The sequence below is a fragment of the Fopius arisanus genome, unplaced genomic scaffold (assembly GCF_000806365.1).
Source record: "Fopius arisanus strain USDA-PBARC FA_bdor unplaced genomic scaffold, ASM80636v1 scaffold00161, whole genome shotgun sequence".
NCBI classification, from domain to species: Eukaryota; Metazoa; Arthropoda; class Insecta; order Hymenoptera; family Braconidae; genus Fopius; species Fopius arisanus.
The window spans coordinates 159,817-185,860 of record NW_011887900.1 but is presented as its reverse complement, the minus strand read 5'-3'; the positions used below and the strand labels follow the sequence as shown (position 1 = coordinate 185,860).

At 40.9% G+C, this 26,044-nt stretch overlaps 1 protein-coding gene across 1 annotated transcript in view; it reads left to right on the top strand.

The window, feature by feature from the left end:
- Positions 1 to 26,044, top strand: part of LOC105272326 (uncharacterized) — a 175,223-nt gene that overhangs the window by 4,371 nt on the left and 144,808 nt on the right. Inside the window, exon 2 of the mRNA XM_011314407.1 lies at positions 2,330 to 2,465. Within this exon, the coding sequence (XP_011312709.1) occupies positions 2,330 to 2,465 (136 nt within the window). The remainder of the gene's footprint in view (positions 1 to 2,329; positions 2,466 to 26,044) is intronic.

Sequence of the window (26,044 nt, the reverse complement as noted above, 5' to 3'; positions counted from 1 at the left end):
GGATTAATTTAAAATGTCTACTAATATTAAAGCCTTTCGCGTTGGTGAAGTGGTGGGCGCACAATAAACAAACAATCGCGTCGCTGATTTCACTACACGTATAAAGATGTTCCCACTCAATCTGATATTTATCGGACCGCGTGTCTTTGGCCGAAGACTCGACTTTTGAACTAATTTTTCCCGGCAAAATGGAATCATTATCCGTTGATTTTTATATCACAAATCGCGCCCGCGGCATCTTTCAAAGATCTGATCTCATTCTGGCGCGCTAATGAATTTCATGGGAAACTCTCGTCATATCCCGCATGTTGTCCGAAATAGTGCCGTTTGAAATTTGACGTTTTTGAACACGTAAACTGTCTCGAACATAATAAGCAAATGGCAATCTCACCAAATTTCGAGCACAAGTAAAGGTGTTCCCACTCAGCTTTGAAATTATCAAAATAAAAATTCAAATTAAAATTGCCGTCAAATATTGCATTTTTCTTTTAGTAAATTGCTGCAAATATCGTCTGGAGATGAAATAGTTGTCCACGGTGAGTGCTCATCATGAAAGCATTGAAATATTTTTTTGTCTAATATTGCTGCCAATTTCGAGTGAAAAATTGATATTTATATTTCAAATTTATGAAAAGTTGAAAATTGCCGCTCGATCACACGGCCGCCCTCTGCTGGCATTGGTCAAGCGAGACCGCAGAGAGAGAGAAAAATCGAATTAGAGCAGGTAGTTTCGTTAAGTGGATGAGGCCCCTCTCCCAGCTCTCACTAACGAACCTCGGGAGCCGCGTGAGCCCGATGAGCCCAGGTTGCCGGGCCCTGCTCTAGGGTGCTCCTGACTCGGTGAGCTGGGCACTGGAGAATCGTGATACGGTCCTGGCCGCTGAGAGGGATACTGCCTGGGATTGAGACCGTCCTGATGGATGAGCGGGGCTCTTGTGGTGACGTGACGGCACTGCACTGAGTCTACACATTCCCGCGCAAATCACTCCGATGCCACGCGAAACTGATAAAAAGAACAAAAATATTTCACTGATCCGGCTCGAAGGACCAAAATGTTTAATGACAGACCTGATTCAGTGGAAATAATGAGAGGATGGATGAGATGAGGACGGATTTTTCAGGGAACATTGAGCGGTTCAGAACGTCATTGCACGGGGGTTTTTTAATATGTGACCAAAAATCGCTTCATGAATTAAATAATATTGCTGAGCGGGTCGTTATTACGTCACAATAAATGAGCGGTTCAGAGAAGTTTAATTGAGCAGTACAGAGAAAAAAAAAACTTAATTAATTTTCCGAGAAAGAGAGCGTGGTGAGCCGTTTTAAAAAATACGCGTATACACAGTCAACGGTTGAGATGCAAATGAGGGAGATAACCCTGCTATAATTTGGCAGGTGATACAGTTTTCGCGGTCACATGACCTAATTATACTATCTATATAGGATAAAGGTGAGCTGCCAGGGAAGTGGCGCCTCAGGTGTGAAAAGTGATGACCCCTTTCATCTGAGGTGAGCGCGTCAGGTGTGCGTGAGTGGTGAGAGAATGGATGAGCCGCCCGTGTGCATGTGTGAATGCCTGTCAGCTGACAGGATTTCCAACATTTTGACAAGTCAATTTTCGCCAAACGTTCCTACATTTGGAGGTAATTTGGTTTTCTTGAACGATTATTATTCACCAAATTTATTCAAATCGATTACTTTCAACAAAATTTTACATAGTTTAGCAGCGTCCTAAATAAATTAAACAAGTACAATATTGCGTCTAGGGTCACATTGCAAACGAGAAAAAAATATGGTTATCAGCTTATTCCGCTGACGATAATATCACCGCTGAATTTCAAATTTAAAAACTGAAAAACTCGTTAAAACTTGTGATCATGACAAGATTGTTAAAGCGTCACATACTTGCTGCAACAGTAGAAATGATGCTATCAAAGTAAGCAAAAGAAATCCTAGAATGATCTAACGTTGTACTCACAAGTGAGTTTCCATACCAACGAATCCAAAAGTCTATTCAAAACCAAGAAAATAATATTTGCCCAAGTTCTATTTTCAACTGTCCGAATCTGTTCCTTAAATCGTCACTTTCATTCCTGGCAGAGGAGGAAGAGAGAGTACGCTGTCGAATCTCTCAAACCGAATCATTTTTTATTGTAAAATTTTAGTTAAGTTCTAGTTTGTCAAGAAAAATTGTAATCACGAGTATTTGCAAACAAACTTTAATTTGAAATGAATATTATAGTGTTTTCAACATAGAAATTTTCGAACGTACAAGACATTATATTCGTATCATCATTATAAATATCGATACCAAATTTATCTTTTCCAGACGGAAATTGATGTACTGGAGCAGTACAGTAATCCGCAGGACAGAAAGAAATATACGTTCCCTCAAGCAGAAACGGATCGTTTCCGGTTGGCCAGTGCTGATGCAAGAAATCCAAACGGCAGCCGTTCAGATATAGGTAAAATGTCCTTTTTACATCAAGTTTCAAATTCAATATTGGATATATTAATTTTCTGTGAAGGGTCTAGCCAGAAAGGCTTGGTAAATCGGACCTCCGCGAATTTCAAGGTGCGAATTTTTTGACATATTTATGACCCAAAACGATAAATCTATGGAAATTTTCAGATCTTTCTCTTGATTCCCTGATTTTTATGAATTGAAACTCCTAGTTGTTCAATTTTATTCTTTTTCTCATTGTAAAAATCGTTTTAAGGATCGGAAAACATTTAGTGAATGAAAATGATTCAGTTGATAAATAAAGTCTTTCATTTATAAATTATAAGGTGACTGAACGGATCGTCGTATTACGAATTTACTTAGTTTAATTGATAAATTAATTTTAAGAAATGAAACCTCCACTCGACTGTCAATCTCAAAGGGAATTGTCAAATTCCCTCAAGTACGCCCATTACGTGGCCAACAATGGGCTCCTCAAGAAACTCTATATTTCCGCAAAAATGTCTATTAGTCGGCTCTGCCCACCCGTCTAGTCGCTCCATTACGTCTTGCTCCAGGTAGGACAGCAACTATGACGCCAAAAATACTGAAATTAAACTCAAAATATTCGAACAGTGTTCTCTCTTCAAAACTCAAAAATTTTTTTTTTTAGAAAAGGACTTTGACCCCACAAAATAACATAAGGAACGAAAATACAGAGCTCGGTTGACAACCCAGCTCGCCATGAAATACTGGAAAAAATTATTCAACATTTTAATGGAATTGTTTCATAAACTATTGGGTTCATCGTATTACACCGTAAAAAAATTTTGTACTCAATTTAATTTTTTCCATAAAATATCGTTTGATACAATTCTCTGAACCTAATTGTTCATGCGATATTTACAAATGTGGTGTTCCCATTGCCAAATCCGCTGAAAAAAAAAACATTATTTCGATCAATTTTTCAATCAATAGTTCGCTATATTAAGTGAGATTAATCATTTAGTTGAATCTCCCATCGCTTCGAAGAACAATGTTCAATTAATTGCTTAAGAGTGAGACAAAAATATGGTTTGTTCTCTCTCTCGCTCCCGCGTCGTAGGGCAACTCTACCTTGCTCCCTCCTCACTAGGAGGGGAATCATGCATACCGGTGTGAGGAGTCACACAGACGTATATCCGCTGAACGCTATAGCCTCATTGGCTGTCCTTTTCGTCCCAGTCTCTCCAAAGGGGTGCTTCTGATCGGAAAGTAATGAAGGACTTTTCGCTTTAGAATCACCCCCATGCTCTTTCGGATAGGCGTGTACTTCTGGGACACCTTGTATATATATCTGCACCCATTTTGCTTGTACTGAGGGAAAGCACGGAAAACCTCGGTTGTGCAGCCGACAGATGTGACGTACATCAATTTTACGGGAGCTCGAGAGAGAGAGAGGGAACCGCGCCCAACTAATGGTCCAACAAATTGTGGAGAAGAAGAAAAGAAAAAAATAAATAATTAAAGTGATAACCGAATTTTCGCGAATTTCCCCGGACCAGCCAGAGGTTTTGCCTAGTGCGGAGAGAATTTAGGGGAGAGTTCCCGTCGGAATAATTTTAGGGGAGGTTAAGGTTAGGGAATAATTCAGGGAATAATTAATTGCAGGGGAAATCGCGTCGGTCCTCTAATCGCGCCACGAAGAGGGGTAATTAAAATTATCATCCGGCGTGGTCCATTTGCGAAATCTTCCCGGGATGAACAGTCTGGCGGCGAGTTCCAGCACCCCATAGGGAGGGATCCGTGAGGTGTTTTCAAATACGTTTAAGAGTGGAAGCTCAGTAGGGGTGTCACGATTAACACCCTGCTGAATTGTCGATTGCGTTTGTCGCGTAGGGTGTTTTCATGTCAAAATTGTTGTCCACAGATCCCCGGAGAGCCAACCGGGTAAGACTAGTCGCGAGAATCGCGTTTAATGGTAAAAATTAGGAGATTTATTTTCCCCCGATTCAAATTGGAATGGGGGGGTTTAACGCGCTGGGCGACGCCGGCGCCGCCGTAGCCAATCCACCAGAACTAACGTTCTGACGAGGCAAGAGTTTCGCCGTCTTTTTGGCAGTTATCGCCAGGACACGGAGGTGATAGGGGAGTTTTTCCACGAGGGAACAAAAGGACGCAATGGGCGGATTCAACCTTGTGCACAAGTCCCGTGCCAAGGTGAGAGAATATTCTAATTAATTCTCCCAGTCACCCCGGTGACTGGAGACCCGTTTTTGTGATTCGCGAGTGAAAAATATCCCGTTCGATCAACGGATCGAACGGAACCTTCCGTCCGTCGAGGTGTTCGCGATTGTTTTTTCGGCCACGGTTCCCCCGGAAACCATAATCAACCGCGTATGAAGGGTTATTAATCCCAGGGGACCGTCCCCGTGGAGGTTTCGAGCCATTCCGCATGAAAATGCCGGTAAAAATCCCGGGAGAAACTGTCAAAAACCCGCGTGGAATGTGAGGATTTTTCTCGATTGGCCTTGAACGGCGTACGTGCCGTCGAAGCCTTGAGTATTTCCCCCACTACGCTCCGCTTACCGTAACTCCGGCTCAATGGCTTTTGGAAAATTCCCGTTCCAAAAAACGCAGATATCTCGGTCCCCGTATGCGGTGAAAATCCCCAATTTTGGGAGGATGTAGGCGAGTTATCCTCCTCGATGGTGGAGTTTATTCGGGCTCGATCGGTTGACCCATTACGGCGCCGGACAATGACAACTGTTAAAAACTTATCCTAACGCGCGCCGTGCACGTTGAACGTTAGACACGGATGTAGAGAGCTACTGTACTCACCGAGACAGTGTGATTGATGAACACAGCAGATTTTCTGCATTACTAGTTTACTGCACAACTGAGTTTTACCGTGCTTTCCCCCACTACAAGCCAAATGGGTGCAATTGACAAACGTCGGTCCATGGAACTGTAAATAGAAAAGCATAAAGAAGATAGTACGGATATGAAATAAATACTAAATTCGAAACAAATACATCGGAGGTCATGAGGCGTTCAAGACAATAGAAACAAAATGAAATTCAGCGGCGAGAAAATGAGCAAACGTTCACAATAAAAATCTAGTAATGAACAAAATGAAAGTTGCAAAACTTAATTAATTCAATCTCAAAATGAAAGAATTGTCACAATCAATCATCTAAAAAGTAATTAATTCGGAACGAGAGAGAGACCAAAAATTACTGACTGAAGTGGCCAGAGATGCCCTGATAGAGACCACTGTAGAATAGTTCTGCAGGACTCCGATGTCCGAAACATCGAAAATAAATCACACTGGCAAATCTTTCACCGCTAATTCACGAAACAGAACATCTTCAGTGGCCACCACGCTCACGCAGAGATCCAGAAGTCCTTACGAAGCAACAATTTTCCTTCACAACAAAGATAACGGCCTCAACTTCTATAGCGTCCCACTAATTATCCCTCGAACCAAATTTTGGCACAGGTTATTTTAGTTTGCCCACCAAACGAGAAGTAATTTACGCGAACACGTGCGAATACGCAACATGCAGATGATGCCACGGAAATATGTGATTGGTGAGGACAATGTCATCATCCACTAATTCCAATTAATTCGGCATGCGCGACCGCTATAATTCATTTCATACGCATGCGCTCTCAATTTTTTCGATGCTCAAACTTAATTAACTGTCCTTAAATAATGTGAATAAATTCACAGCGCTTCTCTCATATCTCAAAATTAATTTCTGCGTCCTCTGTTGCGATGGGAGAAATGATTCTCTCACATTATTACGGACAATGAATTTCCAACTGATCTCCAATCAGCCACGTGTCCTCATCACTGCGTCACTTTCGATGTTATGGATGACTGGATTGTGGCTCCATCACGGTTACGTACGAAACCAGTCGAAGAGAAAAAGTTACAGCAGGCGATGACATCTCTCGGCTTCCTTATGATTCTCAGAACGTCCTCCGAAGGAGCGCGGTGACGCGTGAATTGGATTCAAATTAAAAAACATAAAACATAATATAACACGATCATTAGTTGTCCCATCTTCAGCCTCAGAAATCTTGAGGAAATCAGAAATAAGGATTTTAAATTGTAAGGAGGCATGAACCGATGGCCTAAGGGACATAGCTAATCAGGACTTGTCAATTAGGACTCTTGTCGGGCGACATTAGATAAAGTTCTCCGCCACCATATCTACCACATATATTGTTTCTTTCGTCGTTATTATTACTTTTGTCTTCACTATCCTGAAAATATAGTTATTCAGTCAACTCTGTGTTTGTGAAAATTACTTAATTGTCAACCTAAACCAGGGGAGTCGATTTCCGAGGCAGTGACTGTAAGTAGCCCGTATTTCTGTATAACTTCTCTCTCCTTGGTCTATCTTTTCTTCATCAGGTCCCCAAAGTCGATTCTACCCCTTGTTCGAGTCTATTACTCTTTATAAATTCATTGATTGAAATATACCGAGTGGTTAATAACCTCGCCAAAGTTGACTGGCGCGCAACATTATCATCGAATCATTAAAATCATCCGCCTTGAGCCCCGGCAGCTGTTCACCCAAGCCGCGTCGGGTGAGATCTTTTCAACAAACTTCCTTATTTTCATTACAAAATTGAAAGGTAAAAAGGATCTTGTCTCAATAATTAACCACGTCTCTCTTTTCTCTTAAAATTCCTGCCATTGAGAGTGACTTCCCGTGTAGTGGAAATCAACAAAGGTAACGCGAATCGGTCAAGAACCCGTAGCTGGTAAAATACCCTATTACAATACGTAGACTAGTGATGAAGCATGATACTTGTATCCCAACATTGTAATGATTTGTTTCTGTGCTCTCAGCAAATACTCAGGAAAATCCTAACTCATTTAACCGAAACCCTGAAACACGGCCAAAATGATCACTTTCGTTTTCGTTTTCAAATCTGAAACGCCAAAACCATACACAACCATAACCAGATCTTGGGAACAGTCGGCAGCTCATCCAAGCCTTATACAGTCAGTATTTAGAGCGCCAACCGAATTGTAGCAGCACGGAATCGACAAACCGCAACCGCAACTGAATCCGTACTTAAAAGTAAAATTTTACCGATCATCCCCAGAATCTGATAGAGAAAATTACTATGAGAGAGGTTTGCGAATTCGAGGAAAATGAATCGAGATTTTCTGTCTCAAAGCTTAACTAATTTGATGGATTATTGATGGTGAAATACTTGAACGGAGCTTCGCGATTTATTGATAGTTATTTGTAAATTTCGGTAAGAGAGCTGCGCGAATTCGTGGAGGATTAACGGTAATTTCTCATAAAGCTTTTGGCTAATGTTGTGAGAAATAAATCGTCATTTTTCCGGAAGAGAGCTTCGTCATTTGTGGATTCCAACAATCGAATTTTCGTTAGCAATAAGATCCCTCTCGAGCTGGCCCATCAGGTGGCGCCATGCGTGGTCAAATGCTGTACCACGATTACGGAGGAATTTCTCTCCGAAGAGAAATTGGGGGCCGTCTATCTAAACGAAACTATCGAATCCTAAATTTGCTGATACTCACTAATCCTAAAGTCTTTCTGAACCGTAACAAAACCTCAATTTCCGTAACCGTAGGACTCTGGCGATCCGCGCAGACGATGGAGCTAATTTTCTCTATCTGGCCTTCGAACCGTGCTAAATTAAGGTTTGCCGCAACCCTCTCGCGACTGAGGGAGGGCGGTTATCCCAATCCGTTCTATAGGCTTTCCTATCCAAGTGACCAGAAGGTTTTCCAGGGACCACCGGGATCACAATATGCCTGCCAATCTTCCACAGTGATCCCTGGGTCCTTAACCCGATTCCTCGCGGACGACTCTCGACTAATAATGAAGAGGGAGTTTGAGGGTTGTTACCTATTTTTTTAATCTTTAATAGTAGCTGCATTTTAGCGATATTTTTCCTAGCTGTAGGAGTTTTCTAATTGATTTTCATCTCTCATCTCGGCGCCAAGAGTGTGGGACAATCAGTAGGTGACCCGATTTTCCGGACCTGGTTTGAAGGTAGCAGGTAGTTTCCCTCGAGGATTTATTCATGTAGCTGTCTCGGAGGAAAATTCAAGTCTTTAGCGATCAGTTGCATGGTTCTCTCTCGCTCTTAACCCTAAGTAATTACCCTACGGGACTGCAGGTGATGAATTCGCCAGGAATTTCGCCGCAATATAAAGTGATACTATCATCAATCATATGAAGATCCATGAATTATCTCTGTGAAAAGTAGTGAATGTTCCTGTGTTCAATTTGTGTGATGATTATACACGGTGAGAAATATCCACGAAAAAGTACTGATCTCGCACCAGTAAACGTGGGATATTGCACTGTGTTGATGAAACTGCATGTGAAATTTACCAAAAACGACTGGAGTTCCACCGAATATTTCCTACGGAGAACAATAAAATTTACTGGTCTGATCCTCATTTTTTTCCGAAGTTCATTTGATGTTCGGAAATGTACTGCTAACAAACTGAGATATTCATAGAAGCAGTCAGTTTTGTTATAGACAAGACATTTTTTTTCTGTACAAGTTATTCATTTCCTACTGCATCTACAGTAAGTTTTACCCGGCTGCTCCTTATTTTTTCCGTGATGAATAGCTTACTTTGTGCAATACTGTCAGTGTTTCAGAGATTTCGTAGGTCAACTCCAATGCGATTCGTCCTTCGTGTGGGCCCATTTACGCATGCGTGATTCAGTGCCAACACGTTGTTACAAATGAAATTAAAGTTGGTAATACGTAAGTTCAATGGCGAAGTGATTATAAGTTAATAAATAAATCAATAGTGCACAAAACCAGCAAGGTATGTTATTTGTTTATTACTAATAATGCTTTTTCAAGCATAACATCGAATACTGAAATCCTCGTGTTGGGAATGGTTTATGGCCCAAAACCAACCTTGAAATTAAGGAAGTACTTATCTCTTGTTACTTATCCCTTGAGGCATAAAGTAGCATATGCACCACGGTCAAAAAGCATTTTCAAATTCAAGTGATTATATCCCTCGCCTTCGGCTGGGCATATAACGTCACGATCGCCAGAGACGTAGGAGGAGGAACGCCGACAATCAATTCATTAGATTTTCATTGTCAACAATTTAAACATGTAATTGTAATTTCCAGTTTTGGATTGGGTTTATGATTTCAGCAAGGATCTAGGATTGGTAAGATAGGAATACTCTGTAATGAATAATCAATAGATGGAAAATCAACAGCTGAGTGCCTGAAAATCCATTAATTCTATTTCTGTAATTTTTTTACCTAATTTTTTGCCTAAAACGTCTAATCCTGATTTTTATGATATTTCATAGGCTGCCGCACATCTCAGAAGGCCGCACATACAGGCAAATGCTTTAAGCAGACTTCTGCTAACTTCTGGCTGCCCTGGAACGTCAGTCATCAAAGCTTTCGAAACCAGAGGGTATCAGAAGAAGGTTGACAAGAATAAATTGTCTCGACGATCATTGGACAGTTTAGGGAGACACAGTTGGACAGGGTTCTCATTGTGCAGGGTGTTGAGTTCCTCACAGAGTTCCGAATTAAGAAAGAGACATTTGTAGGATGGAGTCATAGAATATCTGTGGCATTTCCTAGAGAAGATCCATCTGGTTATTATGGACCACATGCGAGAGTTGATGATAGATGATCAAACCAGGAGGAAGACTCAATCAACATTACGAGTACATGAAAAAAGTCGTGATCGCTTCAGGGCTTCTAAGACCGGTAATCCGTGAAAGCGTGCAGCCTCATATTGTATATGATATCCCACAGGCGGAGCAAGATCCTCTGACGTGGCTGGAGAGCCATCTCGAACCTCGTGGAACTGTCCTTGACAACTGAAGGGCAACCTGCCAAGCAGGAGGAGAAAACTGAAAACAATAGCTGTGCATGAATATTATCAGCGATTTCCATGCCTGCGAAATGCAATAGGAGGTCAATATTGAGTAATTGACTTCAATATTCAGTAACCAGAGCATCAAACTAGAGTTTCCGAGCGGTGGGAAGCAGTCAAAGGTTTTATCGGAGAACGAATCCAGGATATAGAGAGACTCAGCATTGAAGATCGAGCCTATGCTGTTATGATGTCAAACCTGTCACTTGCATCACAGAGAGATACTGTAATTTTTTATCTGGTAGCTTTTCTCATCGAGTTCCCATGAAAGAGAAGAGCCGTTGACCAAAATGCAGTACCACAGAGATATTAACATCCGTAGAAAGACGTGAGGGTGGTATATTGCATATCTTGTTGAGCTAGAGAATTTTGTAGAGATATACTTTTGTCCTGGTCATTCTCTCAATTGTTATAAGTTAGACGGAATTCAATAATATTTAGTTTTCACGTTTTCTCAATGGTTATTTGGATTATAAACGTTCGATTTCTGCACTAACCCATACATTTCCTACCTTCAGACTCTCACTGATATTAATGCAATACTGGATCGTCATCGAGAAAATTTGAGAGCTGCACATCTCTCCAACCGATTCCCATTATTGTGGGACCTGTGGCGAATCGTCAGTCATTCTTCGTCTTTGTCACCGAGACACTTTACTCTGTTGATTTCGTCCTTCATGCAGTTGACTCATGTCTGAAGATATTCTCTGCACTTCACTGTGAATATCCAGAAAGAGGCGTTCACATGTGCCTATTTATTCACAAAGCTTTTTATGATATAACGACTCCCCTTGATCACGTTAGCAATTCAGTGAGGGCAGTGATTGGTTTAATCAATCAACAGTTAGTGAGTTTACGGGATCAAAACTAAGATATTTATCAAATTTCATAATCGTTTTTTTTCATTATTTCTCTATCTTTTTTGTGTTGACATTTATAATTCGACCGTAAAAAGAAAGAAAAATATTTCTTTCTGTTGAATGTAGAGATCACTTTATTGATCGCTTATCATACCTACAGCATGTAAAAGATCTGCATAATAATTTGTGCATTTTTGTTTGCGCGACAAATAAATGTGTAAGTTAAACTGATGGATTCTGATCCTATTGATGCTATTTCTAATACAGTTTTTTAACACCACGATATTACTCCTGATGACGATTCTGAGATTGTTTCGGACACTGATACTGCTAATAATTCAACAAATGATTTAATAAATAGTACGGCTGATACATTTTACATGAAAACAACTTCGTCATTTACACCCCTTAAGTTTGTTGCACAGTTGTATGATTTTTCAGATGTGTCTCGTGCAAGAACTTTGGAAATCAGACATTCTACAGAAAAATTATTAAATGTGGTGTTGGCTGATGTTAAACTTAAGGTTGTAGAATCGATCGAACATGGGGCCTCCCGGACAGATACAATTGAAAAAATTGAGAGAATTTTTGCAAATACTCAACGGTTCCAACGTATGGAGACCGAATTTCAGTGTTTTAAATTATCTCGTGATCAGGAGTCGTATATTGAACCACAGTCTTATCAACTGGGTGAGAGGCAAGAGTTTGTCGTCGTAAATAATGAAAGAACTTTAAAGATGTTGCCTGTAACTGCACAATTTATATCTATAAGATTTGTGCTTAAAAAGTTTTTTCAATTGCCTGGTATTTATGAAGAATCCATAAAATATTATAATTCACTGCAATTGAAGATGATGCAATCGACGGTGGCTTCTACCCAGAGGAATTGCGTCACATCACGTATTCAAATGTGTTCCTCGTTGAGAAGGCGGGGAAGAAGGGGAGCAGGAAGGAATACGTCAAGTGGCTGGGATTTGATAATATACACAACAGTTGGATAGATTCTAATCAAATGTTATTTTACAATAAAAAAAAAATTATTTGGAAAAATTTGGATCTTTTATTCAATGTAACTATGAGGCAGAGTGTTGAATCAAGCAAAATGATTTTTTTGTCACTGAGGTCCGAGAAGTGGCTCTTACGGGGCTATTTTCAGACCAATATGTAGCAGTTCTGTCTTCTGCTACTTATCGGCCTGTTTTGAAAACGATATGGCTGCGTGATGGACCAGTGTAGTCAATGACATATGACGGGCGTTGAGTGACACTGACGACTCACCATAACTCCTGTGTCTCAGATGAGAGTTTGGGTTTTATTTCGAGAAAAAATCAAAGGGAGGAAGAAAGTGAAAAATGTGTGATATTATAATTACGAGCAGTGATGACGACGCTAGTGGTGAATATACTCAATGTTAAAAAAAACTCTGCTTGTATATGATTCCATCAACATTGAGTCTTCCAAACTGAAGATGTTTTTGTCTGCTAACCAGAAGAATTCTAATCGCCCAAAGAAGAAAGCCACCACGTTTACTGACGAGCAAATCTCCCACTTCTCGAACACAGCACCTGATAGCACTTGGCTTGTAGCTAAGGTAAACAGTGGTACCAATACTTCACCAATCCATTCCAAAACGGTTAAAAATTTAATGTCTTTACTTTATTTGCAGGTGGCATTAATTCTGGGACTCCACGGCCTCTGCAGACGAACTGAGCTTTATAACCCAACTTTTAACAACTTTCAAGACCACAAGACATGTCTTACCTTCGTCTTAACGACCACAAAGAACGGTACAGATCGAGAGTTCTCTGTTACTGGACGACACTGTGAGACAGTCAGGAAATATCTGTCTCTGAGGTCATCTGGATCCATTCAGAAAAGCAAGTTTTTCCTGAAGTACGTCAATGGTAAGTGTCAGAAGCAAGTGATGGAGATTCACAAAATCGGGAGTCTCCCCAAGGAAATTGCTACATACTTGGGACTTCCGGAGCCCCAATCTTACAGTAGCCACTCATTTAGACGTACTGGAGCGACAATTGCAGCAGAAGCTAGTCTGGATTTCCTTTCTCTAACAAAATTAGGAGGTTGGAAAAGTTCAATGACTGCTGAAAGCTACGTCGACAGGTCTCTCGCTCAAAAGAAGGAAGTTTCTGCCCAAATCAACAATGTAATTCAGAAAAAAACTCCACTCTCTTCCACTATCACACGACCAGCTACAACGCTCCCACTAGCAGCTCCAGGAACAAGCTGGGCCCGTCCATGGACTTCAAATGAAGGATTTCAAGCCCCGGTTGCAAAGAAAGTGAGGCTCGATGCGAGAGATAATTCATCAGAATTCAAATCCTCTTATCATGATGCCGCAATCCTGTGGGACAATCAGCAATTGGTGAATATTCCGGTGAGCTCTGATCAACAGATTCATCTGCACTTCCTCAATTGCTCGGACGTCAATGTTTTCGGCCAACCCACCGCAGAAAATCGCCATTGAAATAGGGGGCTGTGCAACTTTCAAAAATATTGTTTAAACTATATTGTTCATGTTCAAGTCTGCAACTTACATGTGATTTAAAAAGTGCAAAGTAACATAAGGATCATTCCTCGAAGTCTCGATAGTGAGACGATACGGATAAGATATATTTGAAATTTGTTCCGTGCCTTAACCATGGTAAATGAACGCGAGTGACCAGTACTAGTTTAGGCGTGTACGTCGGACAATTTATAGCGAAAAAGAAAAATCAGTGCGAAAACAGCTAATTGCCAGGTTTACCCGACAGTTAATTTCAGTTTTTTTTTTGCAAGTGAAAAAAAATGCATTCTTCAACGAATCCACTAATTGAGATGCCACCCCAAGAAAATAATAAAAACTCAACACAGTCAACCACCAGTCAATCGAACAATATAACGTATGCAAAAGCTGCACAGCAGACCAACGGTATAACCAAATACGGATTTCATAGAAACTGATAAGGCGACAACACCGATCACAATTCCTCTACCATCGATGGCTACCCCCTCCACAAACCCATCACGTTCAACGACTAATGATGGCCTTTTGGAAAATTTCGAGGAAAACACGGGAGCAACAGCTGATGACCAAAACAGAAACATAGAAAAAGAATAATCGATAAACGTGCGTACCGTTGATAGCCCACAAGTGCCCCCCACCGCAACAGCCACCAAATCATTCGAAACTAAACAAATGTCACTTGAATTACAAACTGGCAAGAGACCACACTCAAGCGATACCTCAACTTCTCTATCCGCAACGGGCCATCTCGCTGACGTAGAAAAGGTGGAAGATGAACAATTTAAAATCCCCATCAACCACAAGAAAAAAAATCGGAAAAACCAAAACAGGAAGAAGAAAGATGAGTAAAAATCGACCACGCACGCTGAATCCACTCTAAAGAGAAGGAAGACGGGGGAAACTGCCAAGTCATCGCCCTTAGACATCAGGCGGCTGATTGGTCCAGCACGAGGGCATTTTGAGCTTAACCAAAGTAGATTCCCCATCACTTTTGATGGCCTGGGTGCATTTCTGGAAGAAACACGTACAACCAGCAATGTCTCCGAAGTATTGGCTCAATTTTTAACTGGTAACCTTGATAAAACTGATCACATGCTGGAAATTGCACATGGACTCGTCTTTGACATTGGACTTATAAGGTACATCACTCAGGTTCGACGACAAGTTAAAAAGATTACTGATACAGGTGACAACTCCGCGGACGAATCATCCACCAGTGAAAGTTCTGGGAGATAAGGCTGTCAAAGATGTCGACAAATACACGTACTGCACAGCAACAAGTGAATAGGGACATTAGAGTACTGTTTTGGAATGCGCGTAGTATCATCAGACTAAAAGAAGAATTAGAAATTATACTCAAAGATCTAGATATATTTATTTGTGTTGAATCCTGGCGCAATTCTATTGTAATGGCAGATGAACGCTTTCAATATCCAGGATTTACGACTTATCGCGTAGACAGAGAACACTTTCGAGGAGGGGGAATTTTAATTGCAACCCCCCAACCCACCCTACTGGTTGGTGATTTCAACTTGTATCACACTGAGTGGAACTGTCGCAACACAGACGCGAACGGAGCTACAGTAATGAATTGTATCGATAAATATGATTTGTTCCTGCACAACCACAACACGACAACTCATGCTGAAGGTTCGAATTTAGACCTACTTCTTACCTCAATGGAATTAGTTGATAAAGTCCACTTTACCATTAATGATGATCTATGGGGATCAGATAATTTCCCCATACATATAACAATATATGTGAATAAAACAATTTATCGCAGGAAAACTTTTAAAATTAGCTCTAAAAGAACGGACTGGACTAAGTACAAAAGGTACCTCGACCTAGAATACCCCAAATTCTTCCACAATAGCTATGAACAAATTAAGGCCAGCGAAAAATATAATTTCTTTGTCAATATTATTACTAGTAATTGGAAAAAAGCAACGCCAGAAAAGGAAAAGGTAAATGATCAAATCCACAGGAAACCAGTGTCCTGGTGGGATTCTGACTGTCAGAAGGTAAAAGAAAAATGAGCCGAGGCCTGTAAAAACTGGAACCGCACGGGCAGGTTGGAGCACTTTATGGAACACAACAAAATGGCCGCTGTTGCAAAAAAATCTTTCAAAAACAAAAAAAAACAGACTTTCAGGAATTTCGCGGAAACCATTAATATAAACGCGAACCCAACTCACATTTGGATTACGTGCAAGATACTAAAAAATAAATGGACGAAAATTATTTACAAAAAACCAGAAAGCTATAGGCATAATGAACTGGAAAGATTACAATCCTCTCTCGATAAACTATGTCCTCCGTCTGTACCAACAAACCCAAAAAACATCCCGACTGCCGGGGATAACCCCTTTTTTGATTAGCCATTTGATTCCCTAATTCACCGGGAGGGCGCCAGCTATTTTAAGTGGGTAAAATAGCAAACCAGAGAGCCGCCTAGTTGTTAAGGATACACTTAGGAAATACCGTTTAAGCCGCCTAGTTGTTGAGGACCCAATTAGGAAAGACCAAAGATGCCGGTGGAGGTGGGGGTTAACATTGTCGATAACACACACGGAGGAGAGCACAGAACGGTGGGCTCGTTCTCGCGACAGGACACACAATTAGTTCCAATAAGTTCCGCCTAGTTGTTAAGGATAGAATTAGGAAAGACCGATAAGTTACAATTATGTGCGCGACGAGAGATCGTCCCTGTCCCTTTCCCAGGGCGCAGTGAGGACCTCTGGAGACTTCTCGCGAAATAGCAAAGTGGCGGATGTAAAATTAGAACGCGTGCGGAAGCAGTGGGTCGCCCAGTATGGTAGGTTATGGAAAGAGGGTCGGAGTTCTTTAGTGTAGTCGGTCCCCGCCAGCGTCAGGAGGTTGGTAGGGTAGAGTGATCGATAGCAGATCAGGTCGATAGAGGCGAGAGCGATCGGTAATTAGATAGCGAGGGAAGATCGATAGCTGTCCATAGGCGCTAGCAAGGCGGGAGCTCGAGGTATAAGTATTGGTATACCTCCTCTCATTTTCCGTTAGCTCAGCCTCATGGCTGTACGAAGATAGCGATACGTACACCAATAGGGCGGGCTATATAGCGCTGGTCATCGGTAGCTACGGGCTGGCTAGAGCCCGGGGCCGACTGGCCCGTGAGAGTGCCGAGATTTAGTTCACGTGACGACTCGGTAATTTCTGAAAAGTGTTTGGTTGACAAAAGTATATTTTCTTCCTTGAGAAAAATGCGGTGTGTTTACTGCGGTAAAACCAACAAAACGCATAAGAAGATATCTTTTCATCGGTGAGTACATAACAGTATTTGATCAATATCAAACAACAATATCAATTATCAACATCAAAAGTAGTTATTCAAAATTTTGATCATTATAGGTAAAATTAGAAATACAGGGAAGTAATTAATATCCTTAATTTTTAATAATTTATTGAGGTAACAGAGTGATTAAATAATCTGCGATCTTACCCATTTGATATTGTTTGCAAAAATACTCAAGAATTTGGTTGCTCGATTATTGCTGAAAAATTCAATCACTTATTGTCACTGGCTAAAAAATTGAACGTTAAAGATTTTCTCCTTGTCCAGTTAAGATTTTTCATTGTAATCAGCTCAAATTGAACTAAATAGAGAATTTTATTTCCTGATAACGAATATAAAAAAATGCCAAGAATATTCATTTCTTTTAGCTTGTCCTATGCAGATCCCATACCAAGAAATACATTAAAAGTTCGAACGAACCACTTCCCGCTATTTTTGATTTTTTGTATCTCGTTAAAATTTACCCAGAAACTTGGCGGCTACTCTGGATAAACATGCTTCTCCCCTTCCACTAACAACTGCGCTGAGCATGCGCACTTGATAGAAGTTTAGTTCCCGGACTACTATTCGGAGGCGCTGATTGACTTTCAAGTCGGCCTCACCAGGGGATTACGCGATAGTCTATCCAGTTATATAGAGATCAGTGAGTGCGTGGGGGATCGTCCGTGGTACTTATCACCACCGCGAGGATATCCCTGCCGGTAACGTTTCCTGGAGCGCGCCGAATTCAAATGTCCCCAACCAGGCTGTCCAGTTAACCCCTTATCTGGACCCCTGGCCACTTGGATGCCCGCCCTGTTTAACGTGGAACAGTTTTCTGGCGTGAAGAACCAAGTGTTTCGACAGAGGAGTCCCATTGAGAGCTGAGGTTCAGTACTATAACCTCAACTCCCCGCGCGTAGGGAATTAGCGGACCCAATCGATACGGCAGAGAGCGTGATTTATTCCAGTAAATATCTTTAATTATTATTATCGCGAAAATCGCGTTACAATACTTATCTCACAGTTTGCAGATGATGTTGCACTAATCACCAGTCATAAGTCCTCGTTAACATCCAAAAATTGCATAGAACAAGCGATAAATGAAATAAAAGATAAGTTGCATACGTTGGGACTCGACTTAGCTCCGCACAACACTGAACTCATTCAATTTTCCAAAAAAAGGAAGGCAAAGCTGGGAGATATTTTGATCAAAATAGGCACCACCAATGTGCGCACTCAAGAATCTACGCAAGAATCGCTTTCTTGGCCTTATCTTCGATTATAGATTCACGTTGAAAGAGCACTTAGAACGGGTTAAAAAGAAATGAAACAGATCTATAAAGATGGTAAAATTTCTCAGAGGCACCTGGTGGGGTTCTGTGCAGGTTCCCTGCACCCGAACAACCGTATACAAAAACTTTGTCTGGGCCGCTATCGATTATGGTCTATTCCTGTATATCCCAGCAATGAAAAGACAAATGGAAAATTTTGAAAAAATCTAGTTCGCTGCGCTGAGAGCGGCGCTCGGATATATAGGATTAGTACGCCAATAAATATTATTATTGCAGAATCTAAAATTACATTCCTTAATGATCGAGCTCAATATCTATGTCTAAACTTTATACATAAAAACTTCTCCAATACTGATTTGCTCACTAATAGGCTAATGCTACAATTTTCGAAAGATATTTTACACAAATTTCCAAACAAAAACAAAAACCTGATTTCACAATGTCTCGAAAAAGCATTGGGAAAAACCACAAACCTATATATGGAAAAAAAGTACAATATATATCGGTTTGACTATGCAATCAACGCACAGGCTATTCTCTTTGATAATGTCACAGATACAAGGGTACTTAGTGAATTGAATACTCAAGGTTGCATCGATATATACACAGATGGGAGCAAAAGAAAAGATGCACCAGCCGTCGTTGCTGCTTGGGTATGCCCGCAATTGAACATTACCGAAAGTAAAAGTATAGATCATTCAGCAGCAATCTATACTGCGGAAAGTCTGGCCCTTTACCTAGCCGTTTATTCCGCAAAAAATGACCTCGACAAAAATGTAAATGTAAACATATCTTCTTCGATTCCCTCAGCGCTTTTACATCGCTCAACAATCCCAAGCACGATATAACGATTAATCCTTCTATATTCATGTGCAAGGAAAAATTTGATGAATGCCTTAAAGTAACTCGAAATAATGGAACAGAGTTGAAATTGAGCTGGGTGCCTGCACACTCAGGAATTGAGGGAAATGAAAGAGCTGACCTGGCGGCAAAGACAGCAACAATGCAAAACCCCGAAGCCATCAGGGTCCCATTCACTGACTTAAGGGAATACACCAAAAAGACGTGCAAAGAGAAAACAAAAAAAAAACACCAACAGAATTATCAGTCAATCAGGGAAGCGACTTCTTCAAGTACTAAAACACGAAAAAACCAAAGCCGTGGTACTCATATTGTCGTCGACTCTCCCGGAAATTCCTTATCTTTGTCAACAGGGCCAGATCGAATCATTATATAGGTTGTGAATGCGGGCATATTTATAAAGATCTAAATCATGCTATATGGTCTTGTCCCAATACATGGAATAATAGGCAAGCTCTCATTAGGAATTTAATCAAATTAAATGTAGGCACTCGGACGTTTAATATTGAATCGCTGCTATCTAGACTACACATCAAAGCGTTGAAAACTATACATGAGTTCTTGAAAAAACACAGTATAAGAATTTAACAGTATTAGTATTTAACTGAACAGTAAGAAGAAAGAAAAAAAAATGTATAGTAGAATGTATGAAGAACACATCAGCCCTTGTAACACTGGCAATGGGCTAATGAGGCCCTAAAAGCATTAAAAAAAAAAAAAAAGTAGCCCCTTCTTCGGACCTTCGTGAAAAAAAATAGTATGTGTCATTCGGCTGATAGTGTCGGCTTGCGATTCGTGTGAAGCTTGCACCACTCGACCTGGAGCCTCGTCCCTCGACTTACCACGTCTCGTGCTGCAAACTTCACACTCCTCGTAAGCCTCCACTTATCGGCCTAATGACACAATGTACTATTGCATCATCATCATAGCTTAGAGCCTACTTGTTCTGTTTCACCATATAAAGTTGATGTTTTCGACTTTGAATCAAATACTGAGCTTGCTATAACCAACAATTACACGTTCGTTAAAAAAATATGATAAAAACATCACTTAGTGTAATATAAAATTTACCCTATTGGCGTTCAAATTTTCTCCGAGGTACGCCCTGAAGTATCTGAGGATTTTCTCCCCAGCTTTCTCCATGCAGACCATGGATTTTTTTATACAAAATGATATTACAGAGCTTCATAACTAGGAATGATTACAGTAATGTTTTTAAACTAGCCCAACTGGATGTTTTAATAATTCGTTTTTGGAACTCACTTCCTGTTTGGTGGTTAATTGGAGCGAACCTGTGACAGATTTTTAAACGAATGCCGCTAAGTACGTTAAAGGACGCCATTCCGACGGTTTTGTGGATTCTGAACATTTTGGAGAATCATTAAGAGATTTGGGTGAGCGTGGTGGCCGTTCTTTTATTGAAAGTATTTTGTTAGTGGGCAGAGATTCGATAGTCGATTTATTTTTGATGTTTCGGACATCCGAGTCCTGCAGGACTGTACGAGAATCGTTTCTATCAGGGAATCTCTGACCACTTTAATCAGTGATTATTTTGGCTTTCTCTCTCTCGTTCAATTAATTATTCACATTGATTTTATTTTAAATTTTGTTATTTATGATTTTTTTTTTGGTTAGTTTGGCGAATTTTGTTAGATAAATTCTTTTCGTGAAATTTATAAGAACCTCGCCATTGAATTTAATTTCGATTTAGTAGTTCAATGTCTCGTTACCTGCGAATTATTCTGTCTCTAGTTTTGTATTTATTTCGTGTATTTTTGATTGTTCGAGGTCACGTAGACTTATCGATTTTTCGCGTTACTGTTTCGAGTCATTGAATTAATGTGACAATTCCATGTAAAGTATTTCTGATAAAATTTGTGACTTTTCCGACTCCTAACAATTGAGTTTTGTAACTCAGTTGTTTTCCGTTAATTTTTTTTAGTTTCGTTGATAATAACAACTCGAGTCTCGTGACTCAGTTGTTTGATATTTTAATTAATTCTGACTTCTGTGAGTATTTAATTATTTATTAATTTATTTATTTTGAAAACTTTTGGACTTCAGAAAACCTGAATAAACTTAATCAGACGATTTGACTTTACCGATTAATTTCAATGTTCTGTAACGCGTAATCGAATTAAGGGGATTTTATTTTATCAATTTCATTTCATGTATCGAGACTGATTTTATTTTAATTAAATATTGTTCTCCCCGACAATTCATATTTTAATTATTTTTTCTGCCGAGGATCCCATGTGCATCCCCTTTCAGCTTCCGATTATTTAAATCTCTACGTAACGAGCTACAGGAGTTATTGAAGCTGAGAGTGGAGAAGGATTTTGTTTACGGTGGTCATTCCGTTTTTAATGACCTGGCGCCTGACTAAATTTTCTGATTGTATTTTGGGGTATTTTGGTCCCAGAGGGCGAGCTAATGGACGAAGGGTTCCGTGAACCTTCGAAAATTACGTCGCAGCACATGCCACAATTATAGGAGGCGACTTCAACGCTCACTCCGAACCCTGGGGAAGCAAACCCTCCTGCTCCTCCGACAATAACCTATTAGAAGCTCTAGCCAACTCCTACCTACTTCCTCTAAACGTCGGAACCCCCACTAGAATCAGCCCTCCGGGTGAACGCCCTTCTTGCGTAGACCTCACACTAGTCTCCTTAAACCTAGCTCTTCAATCAAATTGGAAAGTCCTTACAGATCACATAGGCAGCGACTACTTCCCCATAGCCACACTCCTAAATCGCCCACCTGAAAATTTAAAAAACTTCTATAAAATTCCCAAAAACAAAATAGACTGGAAAAAATTTGACAAGTACTTGAAAACGAACATCCACCTCTTAGAAGACTACCCCAACGACACCCCACCCTAACAAAAATAGGAAACGTTTACAGAAGTTGTAATGAAAGCCATAGACTCCTCCCTCCCTCCAAGAAAACCCCCCAAAACCCAACCTGATCACCACCCCCATAAAAATCCCCACAATTCTAGGAAATCTTCATCCCCAGCTCCTTGGTGGAACGAGAAATGCTCCCGCGTAATATGCTCTCAGAAGGTCATCAACCGCACGCTTCAGAAAAAAGATCTCGCAGGAAAACTATATAGCTATGAAAAAACAAACAGCCCTCACAAAATTAACTCTCAGAAAAGAAAAAATGAAAGGATGCGCCAATTATTGTAATTCTTTAAATAAAGACACCCCCCTAAAGCAACTCTGGCAAAAGATTAAATGGTTTAAAAATAGAAATAATTACAACCCAAATCATCTTTCTAAACGAAATATAGAATCAACCCAAAAAATAAAAGAATTTATTAATGACTTTTCCCCTGACCTCCTTGAAAATTAACTTAGGAGGACTATTAATTAAATTAGGAGCTCATTGAGGATTTTGAGTAGAATAGCTATTCTAACGACTAAAATATTAACAGGTTTTGAAACCAAGCAATACACGGCCTCTGTACTTATAGATATACAGGGCGCGTTCGAGAATGTAGATCCCGTCACACTATACAGAGAGATAGCTCGCATTGGAATTCCGTAGAAAATTGCCGACTTTATCTACTTTCTCCTTGCCTACCGTCAATCCTACTTTGTGATACAAGGAAACCTTGAAGGACCATTCCCCATGAACAAAGGTACAGGACAAAGCCAATTCTCTGTCTTACGCCCAATTCTCTTCAACCTCTACCTTGCCAACCTCCCATCAATAGAATCCGACAAAGCAGAATTAATATCCTTCGCCGACGACTTAGCCATTTTCTCTCGTGGTAACAACCTCCAAAACTGCTTAAATTCTGTAGAAAACTCAATAACCAAAATCTCCTCCTTCCTTACAGATGAACATCTTAAAATATCTCCCGAAAAATCACAACTCATAGTTTTCACAAAAAAAAAAACAGTTCAATCCCCATGAACACTCAATTACCATCAACCACACCCCAATAACCGACAAAGAAACAGTCAGATTTCTAGGCGTAACCCTGGACTAGAAACTTACCATCTCACCACATATAACATCTCTAACACAAAAAGGTGCCAGGATTGCCGCCCTTATTAAATCCCTCAAAAAAACCTGGTATGGTGCCGACCCCAGAACCCTCATTACCTTCTACCGAGGCCACCTCCGCAGCTCATTTGAATATGGAAGTCACATCCTCCGATTCTCCAATTACGACCATTTCGAAAAACTCAAAAAACTATAATACAATGCTCTTAGACTAGCTGTAGGATTCAGAAACTCCACCCCCACAATCACCATCCTAGCAGAAACCACAGAGCCCCCCTTACACTCAAGAATCTCCCAACTATCAGACAGGTACATGATAAAAACCTTCGCCCTCTCGGAACACCCTCTACTCGGACAACTATCCACTCTACACCACACTCTCACACATAAAAGGACAAACATTCACAACATAAACTCAAGTTTCCCAATTTACAAATCATTCACAAGACCCTTACACCACCGACCAAAGATCCATACCCACCCCCTACCCATCCAATATCAGTTCCCCTATAGTCTAGTAAATTGCAAACCCACCATCAACACCATAATAGGCCATAAAATCAAAGAAAATAATAACCCTGAGACAGCACTCCAAAAACATCTCCAAGATGAAAACCTCGACTTCCACACCCAAATATAGACAGATGGTTCAAAAGCCGAAGAAGAAAACATGTAGGCTATGCTATCTGGATCCCCAATCACAACACCACCATAAAACACAAAATCTCCTCAATAGCATCTATCTTCACAGCCGAAGCACTCGCCATCCTCACCTCCATACAAAAAATCCAACAATACAACATCTCCAAAGCTATAATCCTAACTGACTCCCTTAGTGTCCTTCAAACCCTCAAACACCTATCTCCAAAACCGACCTCCCACATCATCTACCAAATTCCAGAATTTTACACCAACCACTCTGTTTGCGAATTGATGTTTTTTCCGGGTAGGGTGGATTGGAAGTGGAAGTGGTGGGATAGTTTGGGATAAAAACCACGTTGATTGAGCCGCAAGGCGAATCAATTTAATTTAACCCAAATGTACACTATTTACACTTGATGACTGCCCAATAAGAATGATGATGATTGCAACCAAAAAATGTTAATGATAAGAAACCAATGATTAGTATAAAGCATATATAAACCCGATCAAAACCACACGAAAATATGACTGATAAGATGCTGATATTACCGATGTGCTTTGATTGATGGATGAATACGTAGTGATGTATGTGGTCAGAGTAACCCCCCATGGCACCCGAACCCATCCCCGCATTATTCCAATTGTGTCCGATCGACCCAGTGCCCTGGATCAGCCTCATTTTTGTACATTCCGCCCGCCTTCATCGTCGGAGGATGATGAATGATCCTCTGGTTGGTCTTCCTCCTCTGTGCTGATTGGTAACGGAACCACCTTGTTGATGTGTCTGGTATAGGTATTTGCACCTCCTGCTCCAGTAGTGATGTCTACCACCCTTTTGAGATTGTCATCACTTGGATGAACCCTTGATACTCGTCCTAGAGGCCACTTTGTTGGTGGATACCTCTCGTCAATGATGAGGACTAGTGTTCCGATCTTGATGTCATCCGTTGATCTTTTCCATTTGTAGATTGTTTAATAGTGATGCATGCACTTCCGAGACCACCCGTCCCAGAATTGCTGAGCGATCCTTGCGATCATTTTCCACCTTGTAAGGCCTTCCATTTTCCTGTTTAGAAGTGATGGTTCTGGAACTGCGTTGATGGGTTTCCCAATGATGAAATGCTCTGCAGTCATCAGGATCATCTGATAGAGGGCAGAGAGGCCTCGAGTTAAGTTGAGCCTCGATTTGAATGATGAGTGTATTGAGTTCCGCGTACGTGAGTACCAGATTCCCCGTGAGCCTTTTAAGATGAAATTTCACAGATTTCACCGCAGCTTCCCATTTCCCACCCATGTGGGGTGACTGCGGTGGGATGAAGATCCATTTTGTGCCGTTTGATGCCAGCTCGTTGATGATGTGATGAATTTCCCTTCTCGTGTAGCACAGATACCTCTCCTTCCCGTGAATCTTTTGTAAGTCTCGATGAAAGCCTGTGATGTTAAGTCTGTGAGTAGTTCAAGGTGAATTGCCGATGTGGCAAGGCACACAAAAACTGCTATGTATCCGTGATATTGTCGAGCTCCTGCTCCTCTCCATCTGCTGATTTTGATAGGACCTGCGTAGTGGACTCCTGCGTGTTTGAATGGCCATGCTGATGTGATTCTCCTTCAGGCAGTTCAGGAGGCAGTTGTCCCATAAGCTGCTGTCCCCTGATGGCTCGATGTCGTGCCCAGATGACGCACTTGCGAATATGTGATTTTACTGGATGACGACCCCCGATGATCCAGTATTTTTGTCTGATGTGGGCCAGCGTTGCCTGTACTCCTCCATGAAGAGTTTGGCGATGAGCTTCCTCGATGACCAGTGATGTGAGCCTTGATTGTCTTGGTAGAATTGATGGATTCTCGGGTTCTGGCTGAAGATTTGATCGTTTCAGCCGCACGCCTACGCGAATGGTTTGATTCTCATCCAGATAAGGAATCAGCCGTGCCATTGGATGATTATTTGCAATGTCTTGCCCGTTGATGAGGCGATTGTGGTCTCCTCCAGTTCTTCTGGCAAAAGATCTAGTTCTCTTGGGACTGGTTTCCCTCTCATGTTGTTGATGACTCTCAGGACTCTTGCCGAGATCCTGAGCAACCTGTCGAATGTGGAGTATCTCTCCAAGAAATCTTGAGGTCTCTCCAGATTTAGTGCCACCGGATGTGCAGCCACTGGCCTTTCCTCCAGGGCTGCTTCTGCCG